The 20,576-nt window shown below is 39.2% G+C and overlaps 2 protein-coding genes across 4 annotated transcripts in view; one reads left to right on the top strand and one right to left on the bottom strand.

Moving 5' to 3' along the window:
- Nucleotides 1-4,073, top strand: part of LOC112157097 (apoptosis-stimulating of p53 protein 2) — a 25,750-nt gene extending 21,677 nt beyond the window's left edge. For both annotated transcript variants that reach the window (XM_036214035.1, XM_024289635.2), the window contains exons 13-18: nt 20-780; nt 854-991; nt 1,184-1,317; nt 1,385-1,551; nt 2,961-3,160; nt 3,333-4,073. In XM_036214035.1, the coding sequence (XP_036069928.1) occupies nt 20-780; nt 854-991; nt 1,184-1,317; nt 1,385-1,551; nt 2,961-3,160; nt 3,333-3,374 (1,442 nt within the window). In that variant the 3' untranslated portion in view covers nt 3,375-4,073. The remainder of the gene's footprint in view (nt 1-19; nt 781-853; nt 992-1,183; nt 1,318-1,384; nt 1,552-2,960; nt 3,161-3,332) is intronic.
- On the bottom strand, nt 1,487-18,467 carry gtpbp2b (GTP binding protein 2b). Of its 2 annotated transcripts, XR_002921092.2 has the most exons (13): nt 18,095-18,467; nt 16,525-16,551; nt 15,636-15,820; nt 14,362-14,473; nt 13,917-14,114; nt 13,377-13,551; nt 12,426-12,645; nt 12,108-12,243; nt 10,783-10,841; nt 8,939-9,110; nt 8,606-8,770; nt 8,241-8,537; nt 1,487-1,597 (listed from the first exon to the last, which is right to left on the bottom strand). XR_002921092.2 is itself a non-coding variant. In XM_024289636.2 (12 exons), exons 1-12 carry the CDS (start codon nt 18,275-18,277, stop codon nt 8,349-8,351), a joined length of 1,821 nt encoding a protein of 606 aa, XP_024145404.1. In that variant the 5' UTR covers nt 18,278-18,467; the 3' UTR covers nt 5,017-8,348. The 2 variants fall into 2 exon arrangements, 1 of the variants encoding a protein (XP_024145404.1); XM_024289636.2 differs by lacking the exon at nt 1,487-1,597 and having other exon boundaries at nt 5,017-8,537.
- Nucleotides 18,468-20,576: the final 2,109 nt, after the last annotated feature.

A 20,576-nucleotide genomic window follows, 5' to 3' on the forward strand; every position in this document is an offset into this window, starting at 1 on the left:
CTTTTATGCTCCTCCTCAGTCTATGGACCGAAGCCAGTCCTCCAGCCCAGCGGGGGGCAGATGCCTCTCGACTCGAACAAAGCACCCCCGAACTCTGGATCTGACAGAAGTGATGCAAACAAAAATGGCTCAAGTGTTTGTGAAGGTGTTGGAGGAGAAACCACGGACAACGCTACGCCCCGCCCACTCAGCCCCACCAAGCTCCTCCCCTTCCAGTCAAACTCACACAGAAACCCCAGCGACACCGACCTGGAGGGCCTCCGCCGCCGGCTGCACAACGCCCCCCGGCCCCTCAAGAAGCGCAACTCCATCACAGAACCCGAAGGTCCCGGCGGACCCAACATCCTGAAGCTTCTCTACCAAAAGACCACGCTGGCTGCCATGGAAACTATCCCCATGGAGACGGTCAGCTCATCGGGATCGTTCGGCGAGTCGTCCGGTCCTGAGGGCAGGATGTGTGGAGACACGCCCCCCAAACCTGACAGCAGCAGTGAAACGGGCACAAACCAAAAACCCGCCCAGAACTCCAAGAAGAACGTGACTCCGCCCCCTCTGCCTCCACGCTCCCCCATCATTGATCCCGTCGCCCTACATTCCCTGCCCCCCCCGCTGGAGGACAAGGAGGAGGAGGAGCGTTCCTGCACCTCAGCACATCAAGTCCCGGATGAGTTCCCGCCGTACCCGCCGCCGCCGTACCCCAGCTGTGTGGAGGCGGAGCAAGGCGAAGACAACCTGAACTTTCAGCCTCCAGAGGTCACGGGGCAGGTCACTCTGCCGCCGGTGAGTGTCAAAGTTCAATCGATTAGAGATCAATCAAACAAATCCTTCACAGCCGTCCTCCTCTGTCCGTCAGGGTAAAAAGCCGATCCTCCGGAAGGCCGGATCGGACCGGATTGACCACAGTGTGCGGGTCAAGTTCAACGCCCTGGCCCTGCTGCTGGACGCATCTCTGGAGGGGGAGTACGACCTCGTCCAGAGGGTCATCTACGACGTGAGTCACCTGGTCCTCATCTACAGTCGATGCAGGAAATCTGCTCGAACGCTGCAGGAAACCTTGAGTTTGGAACACAGAAATGATGGATTCTGAAGGAGAAAATGAAACCTACAGAGGAACATTTACAAGAAAGTGGGCGTGGCCGAGTAAAGACAGGCTATTCATGAAGTTCTCATGTTTATCCTGAAGGTGGAGGACCCGAGTATGCCGAACGACGAGGGCATCACGGCGCTGCACAACGCCGTCTGCGCCGGCCACACGGAGATCGTGAAGTTCTTGGTTCAGTTTGGCGTGAACGTCAACGCTGCCGACAGCGACGGCTGGTGAGTTCAGCTCCTGCAGCTCCAGCGCTGTGTCTCAGACCTCTAACGCCGACGCGTCCGTCTGCAGGACTCCCCTCCACTGCGCCGCCTCCTGCAACAACGTCCAGGTCTGCAAGTTCCTGGTGGAGTCGGGCGCCGCCGTGTTCGCCACCACGTACAGCGACATGCAGACCGCTGCTGACAAGTGTGAGGAGATGGAGGAGGGATACGCTCAGTGCTCCCAGTTCCTCTACGGTGAGGAGAAAGATTTACCGTCACTTCCTGATCGTCTTTACAGCCTCTAAAATGGAAGAGAAGTTTGTTTAGGAGAATGTATGGGGTCACGCTAGGGTCAGCTTTGATTATAAGTTTGAAAAAAAGAAAGAAAATTTGAAAAATGTTTTCAACTTAAAAGTGCAGATTGTAAACATGAAAGAAAAAAAGACAATATGAAAAAAATGTCAACAAATACAGAAAAGTTGAATAAAAATATCTTAAAAATGCAAAGAAAAATTATTTATTTGTAACAGTTGCTGTTTTGTATTTTTATTTCTTTTATTGTTTTTTTTCTGTCCCTCTTCACTTTCACTTCTCAATTTACAGTTTAAATTTAGAAGTTTTGTTTTCCGAGTTTATGCTAATTTAATGTGGGGGCGGGGCTTTGAGCCTATTGGCTACCAAGACATGATTGACATCAGGTGACAGATTTTTGGAGTATTTTCACTACTGTACATCACATCAGAGCGGAGCAGAAATTACATCCAATTTCTTCAGATTTAAAATAGTTTTTTTTTCCAAATTTACTTTTTTTTCCATTTTCAATCTTACTTCTACGTTTACTTTATTCAGTTTTAGTTCAAAACTGTTTAATAAGTGTCTTTTTTTCTCTTTAGAATGTCTTTTTTAAATTTAGAATTTGTTTTTTCTTTCACTTAAAGCAGATTCTTATTTGATGCTCACGAAACTCTAACCCTTAAAAAAATAACAGATCAGACACTAGAGCACCAAATACCTCTACAGTTAGGGAGGAGCCAGAGGGAAGGGCAGGAATTGGGATTCGGCTTTGGTGTCATAATTCCATCTGCTTAATTTCTCCTCGACAATAAATTTTCAAACAGTTTGCATTTCCGAGACTTTAAAAAGACGCCATCCAATCACCACCTCATCATCTGAGTCCCTGACTGATGACGACTTGTTTAGTATGTAGAGCCTAAACAATGGACATATTCGCTGCAACTTGTAAATGCAATAGTTTTGTTCGTGGAACCTCAAAACGGGTGTTTATACGCGTTTAATTATGTCGATTTTTCATTTAAAATTGTCGCTTGAATGTGTGTTTTGGAGCCCGTGTGATCGCAGCATTAGAGTTTATTTATTTGTGGTCTAAACTATGCAAAAAAACAAACAAAAAACACAAATCTTATCAACTGAACTTATTTACACTATTTAAGGGAAAATTAGTAAATGTGAAGTCCACAGAAAGAAAAAAATAGTTTTAGGGGAAAAAATCCTTGGACACAAAATGTTTTTTAAAAAATGTATTATTCTTCAGTTGTATTTCCTTCTTAGTTATAATCTGTTGTTGTCGTCATAGATGACACTTCAGTCATCCTCACAGGTGAAATGGACTCTTTGATCCGAGTTCTGGTTCTGTTGATCTCCAGGCGTTCAGGAGAAGATGGGCGTGATGAACCGGGGTGTGGTGTACGCCCTGTGGAACTACGACTCCCAGAATGAAGACGAGCTGGCCTTCAGCGAGGGAGACTGCATGACGGTGCTGAGGCGGGACGACGAGGTGGAGACGGAGTGGTGGTGGGCGCGGTGCGGCGACTACGAGGGCTACATCCCCCGCAATCTACTGGGGGTGAGAAATGAGTTTCACCCGGCCGGTGTCCATCATTCTAATCGTCTGTCCTCAAATTGAATTTGTTTGAATGAGATTAAAAAGGCGTCTGGGAGGATTAAGAAGTGAATTCAATGTTCAATGTTATCTTAATGAGGTTCTAATGAGAACTGTTCCTCTCTTTGGCTCTCAGCTCTATCTGAGGATCAAACCGCGGCAGAGGAGCCTGGCGTAGCCTTCAGCCGACCTGCAGCCACTGAGCCCACAGGCAGAAAAACAACCCACAAATTTGTTTTTGTTTCTATGATTTACTACGATAAGGAGGATTTCTTCAGATTCTTGGACATGTGAGGCTTCAAAGACAATCTGCTTTAGATTTCCTCCTGTAAATTCTCTTTAAATTCAGATCATTTTAGCTTTTTGTGTCTCATTGTGTTCGTCTGTCTGGTTTTCAACAAATTTGGCACCAAGATTGTAACTTTATTTTTGAAAGATGAGCAAAAAAACTCACAAAAGTTGGTGTTCAGAATAAGCCATGCTGATATCTGAAGTTCAGAGCTGGCACGATTCTGCAGAACGAAACCAAACAGAAGTTCAGACACTGAAGTTTCTACAAACCCTGGAAGGATGAGCTGCAGGATTTAAGGATAAAAACATTTATTCTGACCTAGAATGTAAGTTATTGAAGTTCATTTGTTTTGTTTTCTGCATTAACACTTACTGTGCCAACACACTAACAAGCAGCTGAGCTGAATTTCATTTTTTTTAATCATTTTCAAGGATCTTGATTTCTCTTTCTGGTTTTAAGATTTTTTTTTCAGCTGCATTTCTAATCTTCGTTCAGCTGTTTTTGGTTCATTGTTTGTTAATTCACTCAATCATTTTTATTTTGCTGAACTGATAAGTTATTAAAGAATAAATGTCACAAAGCTGATGAATCTGTGTTGTGTTTTATAAAGTTCATTTAAGCCCCAAAAATGATCTTTACTTAACTCCAATCACGCTAGTCATTATACCAACTAGAAACGTTGCATTATATACAATAATGCGAGTTTGAATGCTTTTTGTTGATTTTGGTCACTAGAGAATCTGAAGCTGTTTGCTGAAGAAATTTATTTTAATTCCTAAATGTCATGAACATGCTGAACGTTTTGATACCAAACTTGAATAATTTGCAGGAAGTGCACAAAGAATTTGAAGAATTACATAAAAAAAAAAAAAAAAATGCTATGTCGCTAAAATATTAGCTCAACTCCAAATTAGCTCAAAAATCTTCAGTAAATGCTAAATTAGCCAAAAAAGTTAGCAGATTATGCATAGGTTTTTAAGACCGCAAAAAATTGATGAATTCCATGAAGAAAAAAAATTGCAAAAATTACATAAAATCGTTAAAAAAGTGTATTACATTTTAACATTTATGTGACATTCAACAATCTCAAAATCAAAAGAATGAATTGCTGAATGTTTCTAATTGCAGAAATGTGAAAATTTCCCATTAATTTCAATGGGGCTAAAAAAAAATTAAAATCGCATAAATTGCATAAAATCGTAAAAACCGTGAAGTTTACGAATACCAAAAATACAAGCGATAATGGCCTTAACAGACTGATAGTTTTGATTGAGTTTTTACGTGCCAAAATGTGTACGGAAGAAAAATAAATAGAGAAAAAGAATCACAATAGTGTGAATGCAAGATTTACTGAACAAATGTCACCTTTAAGCTCATTTTAGACTTTTGTTTTGCTAAATTGTAGCTTCATATCACTAGTTTTGCCTTAAAAAATCAGACAGAATGTGAAGAACTAAACTAAAGAGTGTATAAGAATAAAAAAATATTTTTTCAGGAATAACATTTTGCAAAAGCCCATTATTGACACTTTTTTTTCACTTCATTAGTTTATTGAAGACATAAAAGGACGGACAGGAAAAGCAAACTTGCGAATCCACTTCAGCTGCAGGATTTTCTTGCTGATTTTGTTATTTTTGCACCACAGCTCTCCAACAAACATGCAGACTCAGAGAACAAAGTGCAAAGAAACCTCGTTTGATCAGTAACCGACACGGGATCAAGGAGGATACATTCAATATTTAGGTTTACAATTGCACAGAAAGAAAAAAAACTAAAATCTTAAATGCTTCACCATTTTGCAGTGGGACGGTCAAAGAGCATGCAGGCTGATGGGTGGAAAAAAAAAAAAAAAAACATTTCTTTGAAATCACAGGAAAGGCAAACTGGAGGAAACTCAACGGAAGTCATGTATAAATACAGGTATCAATTCTTTTAAAGTTGCATTTTAATGTCACTGTAAGGCTGTAGAGAGAAAACACGGCATTCTTTGATCGAAAAAAACTAAATATCTGCAGCACAAGTTCACAGGATGAAACGTTAACCAGAGGCTGCTTCATGCAAAGATTTGAGTAGATAATTATGAATTATAACACATAAATTATCATCTAAATCTGTAAATTATTCTTTAAACTAAAAAAAAAGACTTCAAAAACAATAAGAAAGAATTCAGTTGAGGATGTGCAGGATTCATGACTGAAGGTCGGAAAAATGTGGCCGTCCAAACATCAGAGGAGCAGCACCCAAATAAATAATAATAATAATAAAAGAGTTTGATGTTTTCTGTGCTTCTATGAATCAACATTTCTGCAGCTGAAACGTCTGCATGCTCTCATACGGAAACATCTGTGAACGAGTCAGTGTCAAACCCTGAGGGACGCCATGAGTGCTCTCGTTTCTAAACAAAAAATAAAATAAATAAAATAATATAAAAATCTGGTAGAGTCGTGAACACCCTTAATGTTGAATTTCCACTAAAGATATTGGGAGTGAAATCAGTTTAGGGTGAAGAAAACCAGAAATACTTTCAGAAAAACAAATCTAGAGAGCGCGAGGAAAGGAAACTGAGGTAATAAGAAAGTATAAATGGTGATAAATGGTCGAGATCTGGTTTCATCAGAGTGAAGAGTGGAGGGAACTGCGGCGAGTGTATCATGATATGGGGTCGATTTTGTTGATTAGATTGAGCTTCAAAACTCTAAATCTGAAAGAAACTTCTGGCATTCAGAAAACACTCTTCAGGAGACTTCAGGACTCCAAAAAAAAAAAAGCAGAATTTTATTCAAAATCCAACAATTTTGCATGTTTTTTTTACCACATTTCTTAGGGTTGATTAACAAAATAATGCTACCAAAGTTAGAATGGATGTAAAAATTTGATAATGTAATTATTTCAGATTTATTTAGTTTTTTTAATCAACATTTTTGAGTTTGGTGTCCCTGTGCTGCTCTTTAATATAGTTATATTTAATCAAGAAAACTACAGGAAGGAGTTTTACTCTGAAAATCCAACTGAACACCTTCTACTCACTGACTGTATCTGAGGACTGGAAACTTCTGGCTCCAACCACATTAAGTCAATTCAGTCGCCATTTTTTCACGATATAGACGCCGCCATGTTGGAGCCAAATGAGTTTCCACTGACTATAGAATTGTGCAAATTTGATTTGCGATAATAAATTTACCTGATGGAAACATTTGGAAAAAAAACTTTAGCAGTAATAGAAAAAACATTTTTTCAGTTAGAGGTGGTGATTTTTGAGGCGCACTGAAATGGACATGTTTAGCTAAACTGCAATGGAAACACTTTTCAAGTTAAATGAGTCACATGACCAACAGTGACTGCACGACTAGAGGTCAGCATCACAGCCCATCAAAAGTTGAGCGTGTCATGTAGAACTGTTGGATCCACAGCTCCTCTGTAAAAACCATTTCCCCAAATCTCTTCATCTGTAGTCGCTCCGTACAGCTCGCCGCTCCACGGCCTGAATAAGACCAACGCTGACGTCTCCTTTGATAGATGATGAGCGCTAGTGACACAGTAGAAATGTGAATATATCTGCTGTAAATCAGAGTACTGATCCTGTCCGTTGCAGTGTTTTTGAATGACTTATCACATGAGTTGGTTTGTATTTATTTGCATAATTATGATTTAATTTTAAAAAATTTGTTTTTTCTACATTTCAAAATTTGTAATGTTTTGCACGGATGTATAATGGGAATGCAGCTACTTAGTGATCGCTCCAAGTCAATCTGAGTCAATGTTTCTATGGCAACCAGTCTGGCAAATCAGGAGCGAGCTTGTTCATAGGCCACACCCTTTCGACTAGAGAGCAGACTACACAAAATCTTACAAATGTTTTGACAATTGGAAGTGGGGGTCAGCAGGCTCCACCTACCTTTTTGAATAACAACAGAAAAAAAAGAAAAAAGAATTATAAAGAATATTTAAAAAATGTAAGAATGACCGAGTACAGCAGTTTATTTCTCTACAGAAGTCTGTGGGATTTTGGCTTCTTGGAGCCAGCAGGTACTTCCTGTTTGGAACACCAGGGGGGAGGGGTTACTCAGTCCAGTACTCATATACAGTGAGTCAAAACCATGAGACTGCAAAGCTGCACACCAGACCGGATGCAGTGAGGAGAACATCATGAACCCTGGAAGTGAAATGCTCGCTGACGTTGGACTCCTGAATGACTTCCATTGATTTGTGCAAAATAAAGTGAGACGTTCAAACTTGTGCTTAGAGGAAGAGGATGAACTAAATAAATAGACTTTCTGAAGTTCGTCACATATTAAGCTCCTAAAATAAAAGCTTCAATGACTTTTGAAAGTGCGGGAAGTGTTTCAGAGAAAACCTAAAACTCTCAGCATTCAGATAAAAATAATGAACGTGGAGTTGGAGGATGAGCAAAAACCTCAAAAAAATAATTGGTCTGAAATTTTGATGGCAAAAGATCAACCAGGAAAGCAATCCACCTCAGATTAGTGAGCAGAAGCATCATCTCACTCTGAAGATAATCGGACTCCTTGAACTTCGAGTCTGCAGACGTTTCCTCTCCTCGACAGAAGACAGGCCGGCGCTGCGTCAAAGTCTCTAATCCCGCCGTCTTCTCACGACATAAACAAGAAGCTTCTTCAATCAGTCTGTGGCACAACATCAGATTAAGCCTCAAACGGGTCATCCAGATTTGACTGGAGACACGAGCGCCTGCTGGGGAGAAGGAGAGGATGATGATGATGATGATGGACTTACTGGACCCTCAGGCGAGGATGAGGATGACAGCAAAGATCCAGGAAAGGCGGATTAAGACGCTGGCATGATGCAGGAAGATAAACCCAATCAGATCCAGCAGGAAACTCTTCAGTACTCCTGCAGGTTCTGGTCGTGGTTCTGGTCGTGGTTCTGGGAGGGGGGCAGCAGGCGGGCGACGTGGCCGATGCCTTTGGTGACGCCCTCCCGGAACAGCAGCTTGGCTCCGAGCCGCAGGTACTCGGGGTGCTTGATGAAGCGGAACTGGACGACGGCCCTCTCGCCCGTCCGCAGCTCCTCCTGCGGCGGAACACGCCAGGTCACGCTTGGCGCCACACATCAAAGAGGAATCTGACCGCCACACCCACCTTCCCGTGGAGCCGCTCCACGATGGCCGTCTGTCGGACGTTCCCGACGTGTACTGTGACCTGCGACCCCCGCCGGAAGGTCTTAGCGTGGAAGAGAAGGACGATGGCGGCTTCGAACTGGCAGCAGATGGTCGGGTTCATCTTGGGACTGACCATCACCATGCCCTGAAACGACCGAAAACACCTTCAACCTGATGAAAGCACCTCAGATGTCATCAGTCCTTAAGGAAGATGGTCATAAAAACGCCACTGAGCTTCTTTATTAACAAAAACTGAAACAGTTTGAGTTTTTTAAGATAAAAGACATCAACGCGTCATCAGGTGACCTCTGACCTTTCGCAGCAGTGAGCGGTCAAAGTTCCCCAGAGCCAGCGTGGCGGCCTGGCCTGCCCTCAGGACTCTGCAGGCCGAGCGGTTCCTCTGGATGCTGCCCACCTTCAGACGCAGGAAGCGGCCCTCGTCTGTTGGCCCCACCACCAGCCGCTCGCCCTCCCGACACACCCCGCTGAAACACACAACAGACACATCTGTGCCGGAGCGGGCAGACCAAGGGTTTATATTACTGGACTGGAAACCACGTGACATACAGCGCGACAGACATGCGCCATCACTATGGATCGAGTCTTCTGGAGTAATGAACGACAGACGTCCAAAAAAGAACCAAAAGAAGTAACAAAAGGAGACGCAGCGTTTTACAACCGACTTCAAAAACCTTGACAACAAAACAATCCGATGGAGAGGAATCATCACAGGACAGGAATCGCATTTTAATAGAGAGAAATCAGGCTGGGAACTGTGAACTGTGTGCTAGCAGCTAAAGAGTAGCATGCTAGTTTGGTTCTTCGATGTATGTTTGTATTAATGTTTCATGTTTTTAAACATGGCGGATGTTAATCGCACATATTCACATTCAACCTGCACAAAACCTGATGGAAATTCATGTTGGAAAAATGTAAATTGTGCGGTCAAGATGCACGTTGCTGCATTGTTTTGCTAGCTCGTAGCTAGTTACTTTAAGAGCCTAAATCTTATTGTCGATCGCCCCCTTTTTTTTTTCGTAAGAAGTGTACGTGAGTTCGCACATAATTTTCTTAATCCGTGGCGTCACTGTTGAGCTTTTTTCTTGGTCGTACGGACCGAATAAAAGCCCAGCTAGAATAAACAGCGCTAATGCTAGCTTTCTGCTCAGTGACATAAACACAGAGAGCAGATGTTAGTGAAGGAGCTGTGGATGTAAACTTTAACCTGCCACAACATTTACTGCTATTATCTCTGTGTTTGGAATCTTAACAGTTTGGCAGACGTATTTGATGTTATCATCCAAGTTTAAAAATGTTTTTTGTATCAGTTAAAGATGCTAGCTGGAGCCTTTTTCTCAAAGTACAACGAAATCGTCTATTTGAAGGTAAATTCTGAAAAAATTGAGATTTATTTACTATGTATGTAATCCAAAAATAATAAAAGTTTCAGTTTCATTTGAAAATGTGGTAAAGGGTGTTATTATTTTTTTAACACTTTGAGATGTTTTTAATAGGGAAAGGACTTTACTAAACTTTATCAGTCATTCATGCTATAAACTTCATCAGTCTCCCTCATTTCTGGTCTTGGGTGACAATCATTTACAAGCTCTGTTTTATGGATTTTAGCACAGAGGCAAATAAAAACACGGATATTTAGAAGCTGTTCATTTGACAGCAATGCATTACCTGTAGAAGGCGCAATTCTTGCACTATTTACAGCTTGATCTTCATAGATAATAAATATTCAAACGTACCACGACATCAACAATTTTCTACGCTTTAATTCGAGCCATAATTTGTAAAATCGGTTAAAAAATGAGGGAGCTAGCCCGATTTTTGTGGTTGATGTCTGCTTGTCCTCCATTGAAACAGCTGCTACTACGACTCGATGCATAACGATGGCGCCTGCGTGCGCACGCCTCTGTCTATAGCAGCCAATAGGAAAGGGCCGATCCAGTAATATATATCCATGTGGCAGACCGAGTGTAAGGAGCAGTCTGTATGGGTGAACGTGTGCAGAATCATCAAGCATCAAAACTTAAAACCCGATGAAAGCTGGACTTCACTTTGATCTGAAGAACAAATAAGAAGTCAAAGAGTTTGGGATTCTTTTTTCATCTCAGTCAGACTCTCCAAAGACAAAAAGGTTCTTCTCACCTGTACAGAGTTCCTCCAACCACGGTCCCAACATCAGGAACCGAGTAGATCTCATCCACCTCCAGACACACAAGCAACACAGAACTCAACATTTAGAATTTACTGGGAATTCTACTGTTCTTCTTTCCTACAGTAGCTTTGAGAGAACATGTTTGTCCCCACCACAAACTCTAAAACTCACCAAAAGTTGACATATCCAGAAAATGAATTTTTGACCCCCCACCCCCAGGAAAATAAACTATTAAAAAAATGATTGGAGCAAAAATCTCTTTTGGGGCTCAAAACACTTTTATTCCACTAACAAAACCAAAACACACGGGTTAGGGATGTCCATCCAAACAATGCTTTGAAATTATTATGGGATGGCCACAAAACTGACAACAGCTTGGTGGCCATTTTGTGTCAAAGCGTAAAGTTTGCAGATTCTTACATTTTTCCGCAATATGGAAAAAGGAAAGTTTAGTTCAAGGAATCTTTATGACATTTTACATACAAGCTCCCAGGTTAAGCCTACAACTACAACTGAAGTTTTGTTGACCTTTGACCTCGGGAAGAGGCCGCTAAGTTGAATTTTCCCCCCCAAAAATAACCTTTAGTAGCAGCTACAAATGTTATTTCATCCTCAGGATTTCGATCTATCGCCTCCTTGAGCATTACTGGGAACTACTTGGGGAAAAAAATGTTGATTTTAAACTTTGTAGTATTTGAACAGAGTCACAAATGTGGCGAGTCCCTATTTCTCACACATTTTTTAATCAGAATATTGTGTAAATTTGATACCTGAATCCTTGGCTCAAGCTGAGCAAAATTATATAACATGATGTCAGCATATTAGGAATGTGGGCGTGGTTAACAAAAAAATCCTCTGTTGCTAAGGAAATCCAAAACTTTACTTTTGTCGATTTGTCTAAAAATGACATTGAACTGTTCGTCACCGCCAGACGACTAAAACATAAAATGGTTGCTATGGAGATAAAACCAATAGCAAAACCACCATTTTGAAATAAAGAGCTTTTTAATGATTTTTTTGTGTGCAGCTCCAACCAGGTAGAGGTAACCGCTCAGCCAGTGGGGTCAGGTCAAAAGGGGGCGGGGTTAGTGCCTACTGGTCATACAACCCAACTCATGACTATAATTTATTAAACTGGATCTGATGAGTTTCTGCATAGTTTTAGGGGATTTATAACCATTTAAGGATTTTTGTTTTTCTTGAAAACTTTAGCAGGTGAGGAATAAAATTTGATTTTAGGATCCAAGTAGTTTTTTAAATAATTTATTCTATAGATTTTCTGTACTTAAGAACAAAGAAATCCTCTCTGGTGTACCTGGAACTCTGTGAGCTGCTGCATCAGCTCTTCCTGCTCTTTGCTGTTGCTGAGTGGAGGGAGGATGTTCAGGAAAACCTTCAGAAGCTCCAGGTTCTCTCCAGAAACACTCGACAGGGTGAAGATGGGCGTGACGCTGCTCGGACACAAACAAAGGAAAATTACATCAAACCAAGCGTTGAAAACGACAGTTTATGATCACTTTTCATATAGAAACTTTATATATATGAAGAACTTCTGATATAAAGTCAAGAAATAAGGAAATAAAAGTTTAGAAAGATTTTTTCTAACAGGATGTTTCCGTCTGAGCGTCCTCACCACGTGGACTGGGTGAACTGCTGAGCGGCGGTCACGGCGTCGTCGGGGTTCGACACCACCATGGGGACCTTGTTGCAGCCGGGCTGCTTCAGAATCCGCTCCAGCTGCCGGACCGTTCGCTCCACCGTCCCGTGAGAGCAAAGGTCCACTTTGCTGACCACGATAAAGATGGGAAGTTTCAGCGCCATGGCTAGACCGAGGTGCTCCCGCGTGGTACCCACTGAGGCGGGAAGACAAGGAGCTTCATGAACTTTAACAACAAATCCACACATTAGTCAACATTTAACTCAGCTTTTTAACTTTTTTTAAATTTCAATAAATAATCTTAGATTAAACACTTTTGATCTCTGAAATTTCCACTTTCACAATTAACTTATATATAAATCAAATAAAGATAAAGTACATTTTATCAGAATAACATCAAATGTGCACATTTGGATGGAAAACAAATAAATCCAGCTTTAAATGTGTTTACTTTTGAACCAAAAGGACCAAATAAGTTTACAGAAACATGAATAAAATAAATTACAGCTTTGAAAAAATAAAAATAAAAAATAACCACAAACGTGATATACAATAAGTTGCTCGCTTCTGACCTCTAGTGGTGGCTGTGTGTAATTTTTTGTTAAACTAAAACAGAAAACACTTGATTACATCAAAATAAAACCATAACATAAACTAAACATATTTTTTAGATTTGATGCTAAATTTGAAAAATATATTTTTTGTATTATTTTTTTTAGTTTCAGGATAGAACAGAAAAACACTCCAACAAGTAGTGAACTTTCCTGTTTCAATAACTGCAGTGTTTAGAAAATAAAGTTTTTGATTAAAAAACTGTTTTGCAGACATTTTAATCACAAAAAGTGTCCATCATCGTTAAGAAAAACAATCACCTCGACAGAAAAACACATTTCTTCCTCGTTAGCTCAGACATTGTGTGCGGCTCACCGATGCCGGTGTTGGCGCTCACTACCAGCATGGCGAAGTCCGGGCAGTAGCTGGTCAGTCCAAAAATGGTGGTCTTCAGGTATTTGTGGTGTCCGGCCAGGTCGATGAACGTGATCATCTTGGAGGAGCTCTCGCAGATCTCCTCGGCGGTGCGCGACTCGCTGTAGTTCACCACCTGAGTGTGGACGGAGAACGCAACACGGATGACCTCATCTTTGATCAAAATGTCTCTGTTTTTTTACTTAAAGACAATTAAAAAGGCTTGGAGTTTATCAGCAGTTGTTCTATGAACATCCTAATTGGTGTAACATGAAAACATTTGGTGTTTAAACATCAGATTCTAATCTCTAAGGTCTCCACAGAATCAGTAAGAACTTTCTTGAAGCAAAACCGGCACCACTCAGAGTCCAAACAGTTGTACTGCAACTGTGAGTGCCAACAGCCGACCACTCAAACAAACAAAAACGTGACCTTCATCCCTCAAACACCCACAAAAATCAGACACTCCCCCCCATCTGTGGAGCGCCATCCCGACCGCACCTCTCCTTTGCTGTTGAAGCCCAGGATCTCAAAGCTGATGCTGGAGGTGCGTCCGGTCTGGATTTCGTGCAGGTGTCTGAAGAGGTTGAGCCGCGCACGGCCTCGCCCGTTATCCAGCTCGCCCTGCGTCAAGACGCCCAGCAGGGTGGACTTCCCCGAGTCCACATTCCCCAGGACCGCCACCCGCAGGTCCAGGAACTTAGTCAACAAAAACATCACGATACAATTCCTGCTGCTTCTCTCAAGCATAAAAAAATAAATATATATATACATGTTCTATTAGTTATTTTGCTTTTAAGTTCCTTTTTTAATTATTTTAGCAGATCTAAACACAACTATAGCACACCAGAAAAGCCAATATGTTTAAGAACTAAACCTATAAATATCATAAAATAAAAAACACAGAGATCTCCTGTCATTCACAGAATCCAGGACAGCTTCTCACCTGCTGATCATCTGGAACCTTCCGGACGAGCACTTCTGCAATTTTCCTGGTGTTTCTGTCCAGGTCGTAGTCCACCTCCCGCTCTCGCAGGAGAGTGATGTCGGCCCCGACCCTGAAGAAAAGGAGAGAAAAATGTTAGTTAGCTGCCATGATTGTGGAGCGCTGGAGTTTAACTCAAACATTTGGGTTTCATTAAGATTTTATCGATAATATTCTTCTTATTAATCCGTATTTTTATCAATTCTTATTTATATTTTTCTGAATGAAAACAAGGAGAAGAAGACAAATTCAAAACTATGTACATTAAAACTTTTTATTTTATTTTAGTGAATTTAACAACCTTTGCAACAATAAAATAAAATAAAAAATATAAATGTGTTTTTGTTTTAATAACATACACTTTAAAGTAAGGATTTAAATCAACTTATTAAGAACCAAAATGTAGAAAATATCAAACAGAGTCTTCAAAGAACAATAAGTGGAAATAAAAATGCACATTAGGTGCAAAAATTACTGCTTCGTTTTAAACTAATGTGCAAAATAATAACTATAAAGTTTTTAACTGATATGCAAAAAAAAAAAAAATGTTACTCATAGAATTAACTTTAAAAAAAAATAAGTTCAAGTTTTTTACAAACCAGAGCGACAAAGAAAATAAGCCACAACATTTATTTTTTGCTCGTTTGTGTTTAACTGTGGTTGGACCAGTGGGAGATTTTACTTGACAAAAAGTATCTTGTGGTGCTTTTTTTTTTTTTTATCCATTTACATTTATAGCAGAAGAAAACTCTCTGTCCAATATTGGCTGACAATTATCGGTAACTGATATTATTGTGCAACCCTGAAAAAGATTAAGAACTCTTCACTCTAAATTTAAGACTCTTTAAGGAGCCTTGAAGTTAAAACTTTTTAACTGTAAGTTAAAAAACAAGACTAAACTTAACTAATTTATTTCTCTTTTCTGCTTATAACTCAAATGAATGGATTTCAAGAGGCTGTTGAATTGATAATCATTGAAAAACCAAAGAGATCAACTTTAGTTTTTAAAGAACCACTCTATTGAAAATGGAGTTTTTGGTGTTTTGACGTGTTGTAACATTTTTCTGATGGTGGAGGACACATATATTCTGAACATTTCTTTATTTCAGATGAAAAAATGCAGTCAGAAAATATTTACAGCCGTGACATAGAAGATACAGACCAAACGAAAATGAATCAAAAGATGATCGCAGTCAGACTTTTTCAACTTATTCAACTCAATAAGGTCGACTTACTTCTCTGCCATCCTCCTTAAGGTCTTGAGCGAGGCCTTCATGTCAGCCTCAGTCAGGCCCACCAGCAGCCCGTTGTCTTCCACTCCGATCTGGTAGACGGCCTCGCCGCGGCCTTCCTGCAGACGCCATTTCAGCTGAGTGGCCAGATGCTCAAAGCGGTACTGAGTGGGATTGACCAACTTTAACTGAGAGTGGCGGCAGAAAAACGAGGAAAGCAGCCGATTAAAATGAAGCTAGACATCCATACATTTAAAAACTTTAAATTTTATAATCCAGATTAAGTAAATATTTTCCCAACTGTTTGTTCTAAATCAGTGTCAGTAAATAAGAAAAAAATATAACTTATCTTATGTTTTAAAAGGTCATTTTCAGCTACAACTATTTATGTAAAAGTTATTTTTGTTATACTTATAGGTGATTTAAAACAATTTAAAAAAATCATTTCATCATTTTAGTCTAGAGGACAAAAAGAATTATCTACCAATAAACTACTGCTCTACAAACAGCATTAATTACAATTATTCTTAATTTAAAATGTAACTGAAACTCAAGTGCTAAGAGTAAACTTTGGTTGTGCTTTATTAGAAAATGATAATTAAAATGCAATAATGATCTAATAAAAATAAAACTACACCCTCAGTGCTTCATCAAGAAGATTATGAAGCTTCTCTCCTTCATGACTGGTTTCACCTTTTAGAGGAAAATCCACGTCTATTAAATATTGTTGATATCTTAAAAAGATATAATTAACCAGGTTAAAGATGATCTTACATTTTATATGTACAAACGTTAGGAAAGTGAAATAATTCAATTGACAGCGATCTCCATCTAAATACTTTCCTGTTTTAAAGTTTGATGTCGGCGTTCATGTAGCAGAAAAAGACGTTACCTTATACTCAATGTTTCCTTCTTCAGCCTGGAAACAAACAAACAGATGAAAGATAAAGAAGTCTAACTGACCTTAAGACACACAACTGTTATTCTGCTGTGTCAACATAAAAACAAGACACTGCACAATCTTTCAGGAAGAACCAAAGAAGAAAACCTCATCAGTTACAGCAAATCATTTATAAATACTACTACAGTACTAGAAATAAAGGCACCTTTCAGATTCTGTGTAGATGAAAATAACTACTCAGAGTAACACTTTGAACAAATCTAATACATGGAATAAAATGTATAGAATCATACAAACAAAAAAGGAGCAAATTATGGTATTTCCAGATATTGAAATTAATTTAAGTTGAATGAAATTAACAGTATTTTACCCACAAGCTTTCCACTAATCTATAAAAAAAAATTAAGAATCTTAGATATCAGACTTTGACCGTTACCATTATAAAAACTTGCTTTTTACTATACAGATAGATGATCAAATCTCTCGTATTTTAAGTAAAACTGCATCTGTACAGATAAATCAATTTAGTTCATGTGAATTTTTTAACTGGATAGAAATTATCATTTTCAATCATTTATCTGTCAGCACTGATACTGATTTTGATCATTTTAAAATATATATTTTTTTAATTTTAAAATAACATCCCAAAAAATTAATTACAGAAACTTTTCAGAGGAAAAAAAGTACAGTAAATAAAGTAAATAGTAGAAAAGTGAGCACAACATTTGAAATAAAAAAGTGTAGTTTGGTAACATGTATCATCCCATAAACATAATAACGGAAGAGCTTTTAAAGTTACTTCAGTTAGTTATCTTCCAAAATGAATCAATGAGCAGTTCATCTTTGTTATTTATATTATTACTTACGGATTTGTTAAATGATCAGTACTTGGACTGGTAAAGTATAGAGAACTCTGAATAGAAGTTATGATAAGTTTATAAATAAAATATGAAACTGCAATAAAACAGTTGCTTTATTCAAATCCTTTTCAAGCAATTAATTCAACTTTTTTTGACCAAATATACATTTAGAGGATTTAGTGTGTTGTGTATTCTATGTATAAGTACATATTTGTCTATGTAGGTATTTATATGGAGGAGTATTTTATTTTACTTTTTTAATTTATTTTCTAATCAAATCCTCTTTAGTTTGATCTATCTGTGTATCTGTGACACAAAATCATCTGGTATTTGTTGCTTACTACAGTAGAAAATCAGAAAATCACACATCGTTGGTGTCTAAAGTGTAAATAAAGTTTTAAAAATCAAGCCAAATTATTTTAAATAAAGTTTTATCAAAGTCACAGCTAAAAATATTTGTGTCGCATTATAAATACGTCATAAACAATTATATAGGTACCCAGCATTCTGGGGGGGAGGGGGGGGGTGGGGGGCTTACACTTTACATTTAAAGGTGGAAATATTATTTATTAATTATAAACATTAACATTTACCTTATTTAGGTATAAATAGGATATACAGTGTGTCAACAAACGGAGGCTAACCTAGCATAGCCGGCTAGCTTAGCCAGATTAATCCTCAAGCTAACACGGGATAGCTACCTCCGGCGGTAAAAACGGCGGCGGGGTTTTGTTGTTTCGGTTCTTTTTACTCCGCCGTCTTCTGCCTCGCTTGCCTCTTTTCGTCCGTGACTTTTTGGACGTTTTCCTCCCGTTGTTGCTCGAGCCGGAGTGTCTGCTGCGTCCCGGGGAGACGACAGCTCCAGCTTCGGACAAATCCACCATCGCTGGGCTCAGAATGTCATAAGTACCGCAGGAACCGGGACTGAAGCTTAAGCTGATTTAAAATATGACGAAAGATTTCCTCATAGCGTTTATTCTAGTAAAACACACGGCCTGTGTGCGGAGGAGACTCGCTCAGGAGGATGCTCTCTCCTCAGCATCACAGGAGCTGTTGGGGTTTTACTCCACTTCCGCCCCAACCCTTCAAAATAAAAGACTTTCAAAAATTAAGAAGGAAAAAGTAAAGACGTTCTTACAAGTTCTTACTTTATTAAATCTGTATTTTAAAGACCCACTTTGATGAAAATTGTGTTTTTATATGTTATTGTGGCATTGTTCTCATGCTAAGAAAATTAAGAATATATTGGGGGGTCACAACTCTCTGCTCCACCCCATTCTGACGCTCCCACTTGTAAACAACTAAATTGTGTACATCTTTATTTCCTTGTCTTGCATCTGGATCAAAACTGTACAGCAATCTAGCTGCAAACATTACTTGCCATTTTTGCAATGTTTTAAAAAACTTTATTTTAATTATGTCATTTAAAAAAACAAACTGTGAAAATACATAGACTCATTTAAACTGATAAAAACTTGAATAGATAAATGCATTTCAAATACATAGTAACAAATAAATACAATTTTAAATAATTTAAACAGCTTCCTGTCTGTTTTGAGACAGCTCTTTTCCTAAAATCTGCAATAATGTTCTTAAAATCTTAAAAAGCTAGCCAGAACGAACTGGTCTGTCCCATAGTACTCCTCCCGTACTGGACCGCTAGGTGTAAACGAGGCATCAAGTCAAAGTAAGGGTCATACAAACCTTAGCTTAGCAACGTGGCACTAAAGAGGTGCATGTGAATGAAATCCCCGAAAACAGACGAGTAGTTTCACCTCAATACTCAAATAAACAAGAGAGTTGAAAATAGCATAGAACTAGAAAAGTTGCATTGTGATAATACTAGTGTGAATGTTTTTTGCTGAAAGTAGTCGTTGAAGCTTTTTTGCTAAAAATGGTGATGCAATTTACTTTCATTGCTGAAAGGATTTGCCAAAAAATGTAAAAGCTAATTGAAAAATTGTAATTTATTACATTTCTGGAATTTCATTTAGGTACTGTGACAGAGCCCAGAAGTTGACCTAAATTTCTGAAAATGTTATAGTAAAACTGATTTAAAAAAAAAATCTGTGACAGACAGCGACCTGTCCAGGGAGAACCCCGCCTTCACCCATCAGAACCCTGGTTAGGCTCCGGTACCCCCGCGACCCCAAAAGGGACAAAGTGGCCAAGAAGATGAATGAATGAATGATTAAAAATCCCCAATACATGCCAAATAAAAAAAACAAATAAAAAAAGTGTATTTCTTAAATATGAGCTAAACTCCAAATTAGCCCAAAATTCCTTAATAGATTCCAAATTAAGCTAGCTCATTGATTAAATACTAGCTAATTTCCAAAATAGCCTAAAATGAATCAGTAAACTACATTAATAACATTCTAGCCTTTTCTAGCCTAAAATATTACCAGAACTCTGAATTAGCCACACAAAAAAAGCTAGCTCATTGCCCAAACAGTAGCTAATTGGTTCATATGGGGCATATTTTGCTCAATATTTTCAAAACTATAAAGTTTAATGCAAAAAATAAAATAAAATACAAGCAGTAATGTCCTGAACATGTGGACTTTTGGATTCAAAGATTTCTGAAATCACAGATTTAGTGTTTAACAGGCCCTAATAATTTGTATAGAATTCTTAATTATATTGTAACGACCCAGCTGGTACGTCACTTTTAGCGGGGACCCAAAAGCTGAGCTATTCTTTAACTGGCTTAGGTGGAGAGCCGTCCGTGCCCCATACACCGCACGACCTCGAACAGTCTCAGATAAGAGTAGACAGAGAAGCAAAATGTGCACTCTCACTTCCAGCATCAACGCTCTTTTATTTTTAACACACAAACAGCCAAACAGCATGAACCCCAATTCTGCTCACAGCTCCCTCACTTATGGTGAGCAATGTTTCACACCCAAGGTTTCCCACTTCCCATGAGTCTTAGTGGTTGAAGGCGGGGCTAACCCCCAGGGTCGCTACAATATTTTGGACAATTGTGTTACTTGTATGCTTGGAAAACTGGAATCAGGGGAGACAATTCGCAGTGATTAAGTAAATACATCTGTAAAATATTGAACAAGTGGATTTATGCTCTGTATAAGTGTTGTTGTTGGCTCTTAAAAGAGCCGTTGTGTTGTTGTTCCTGCAGCGGTCAGAGTCTAAGCTCTCTCCCCGCGGATGCGGCGGGCCAGC

The sequence above is a fragment of the Oryzias melastigma genome, linkage group LG1 (genome assembly GCF_002922805.2).
Source record: "Oryzias melastigma strain HK-1 linkage group LG1, ASM292280v2, whole genome shotgun sequence".
Taxonomy (NCBI): domain Eukaryota; kingdom Metazoa; phylum Chordata; class Actinopteri; order Beloniformes; family Adrianichthyidae; genus Oryzias; species Oryzias melastigma.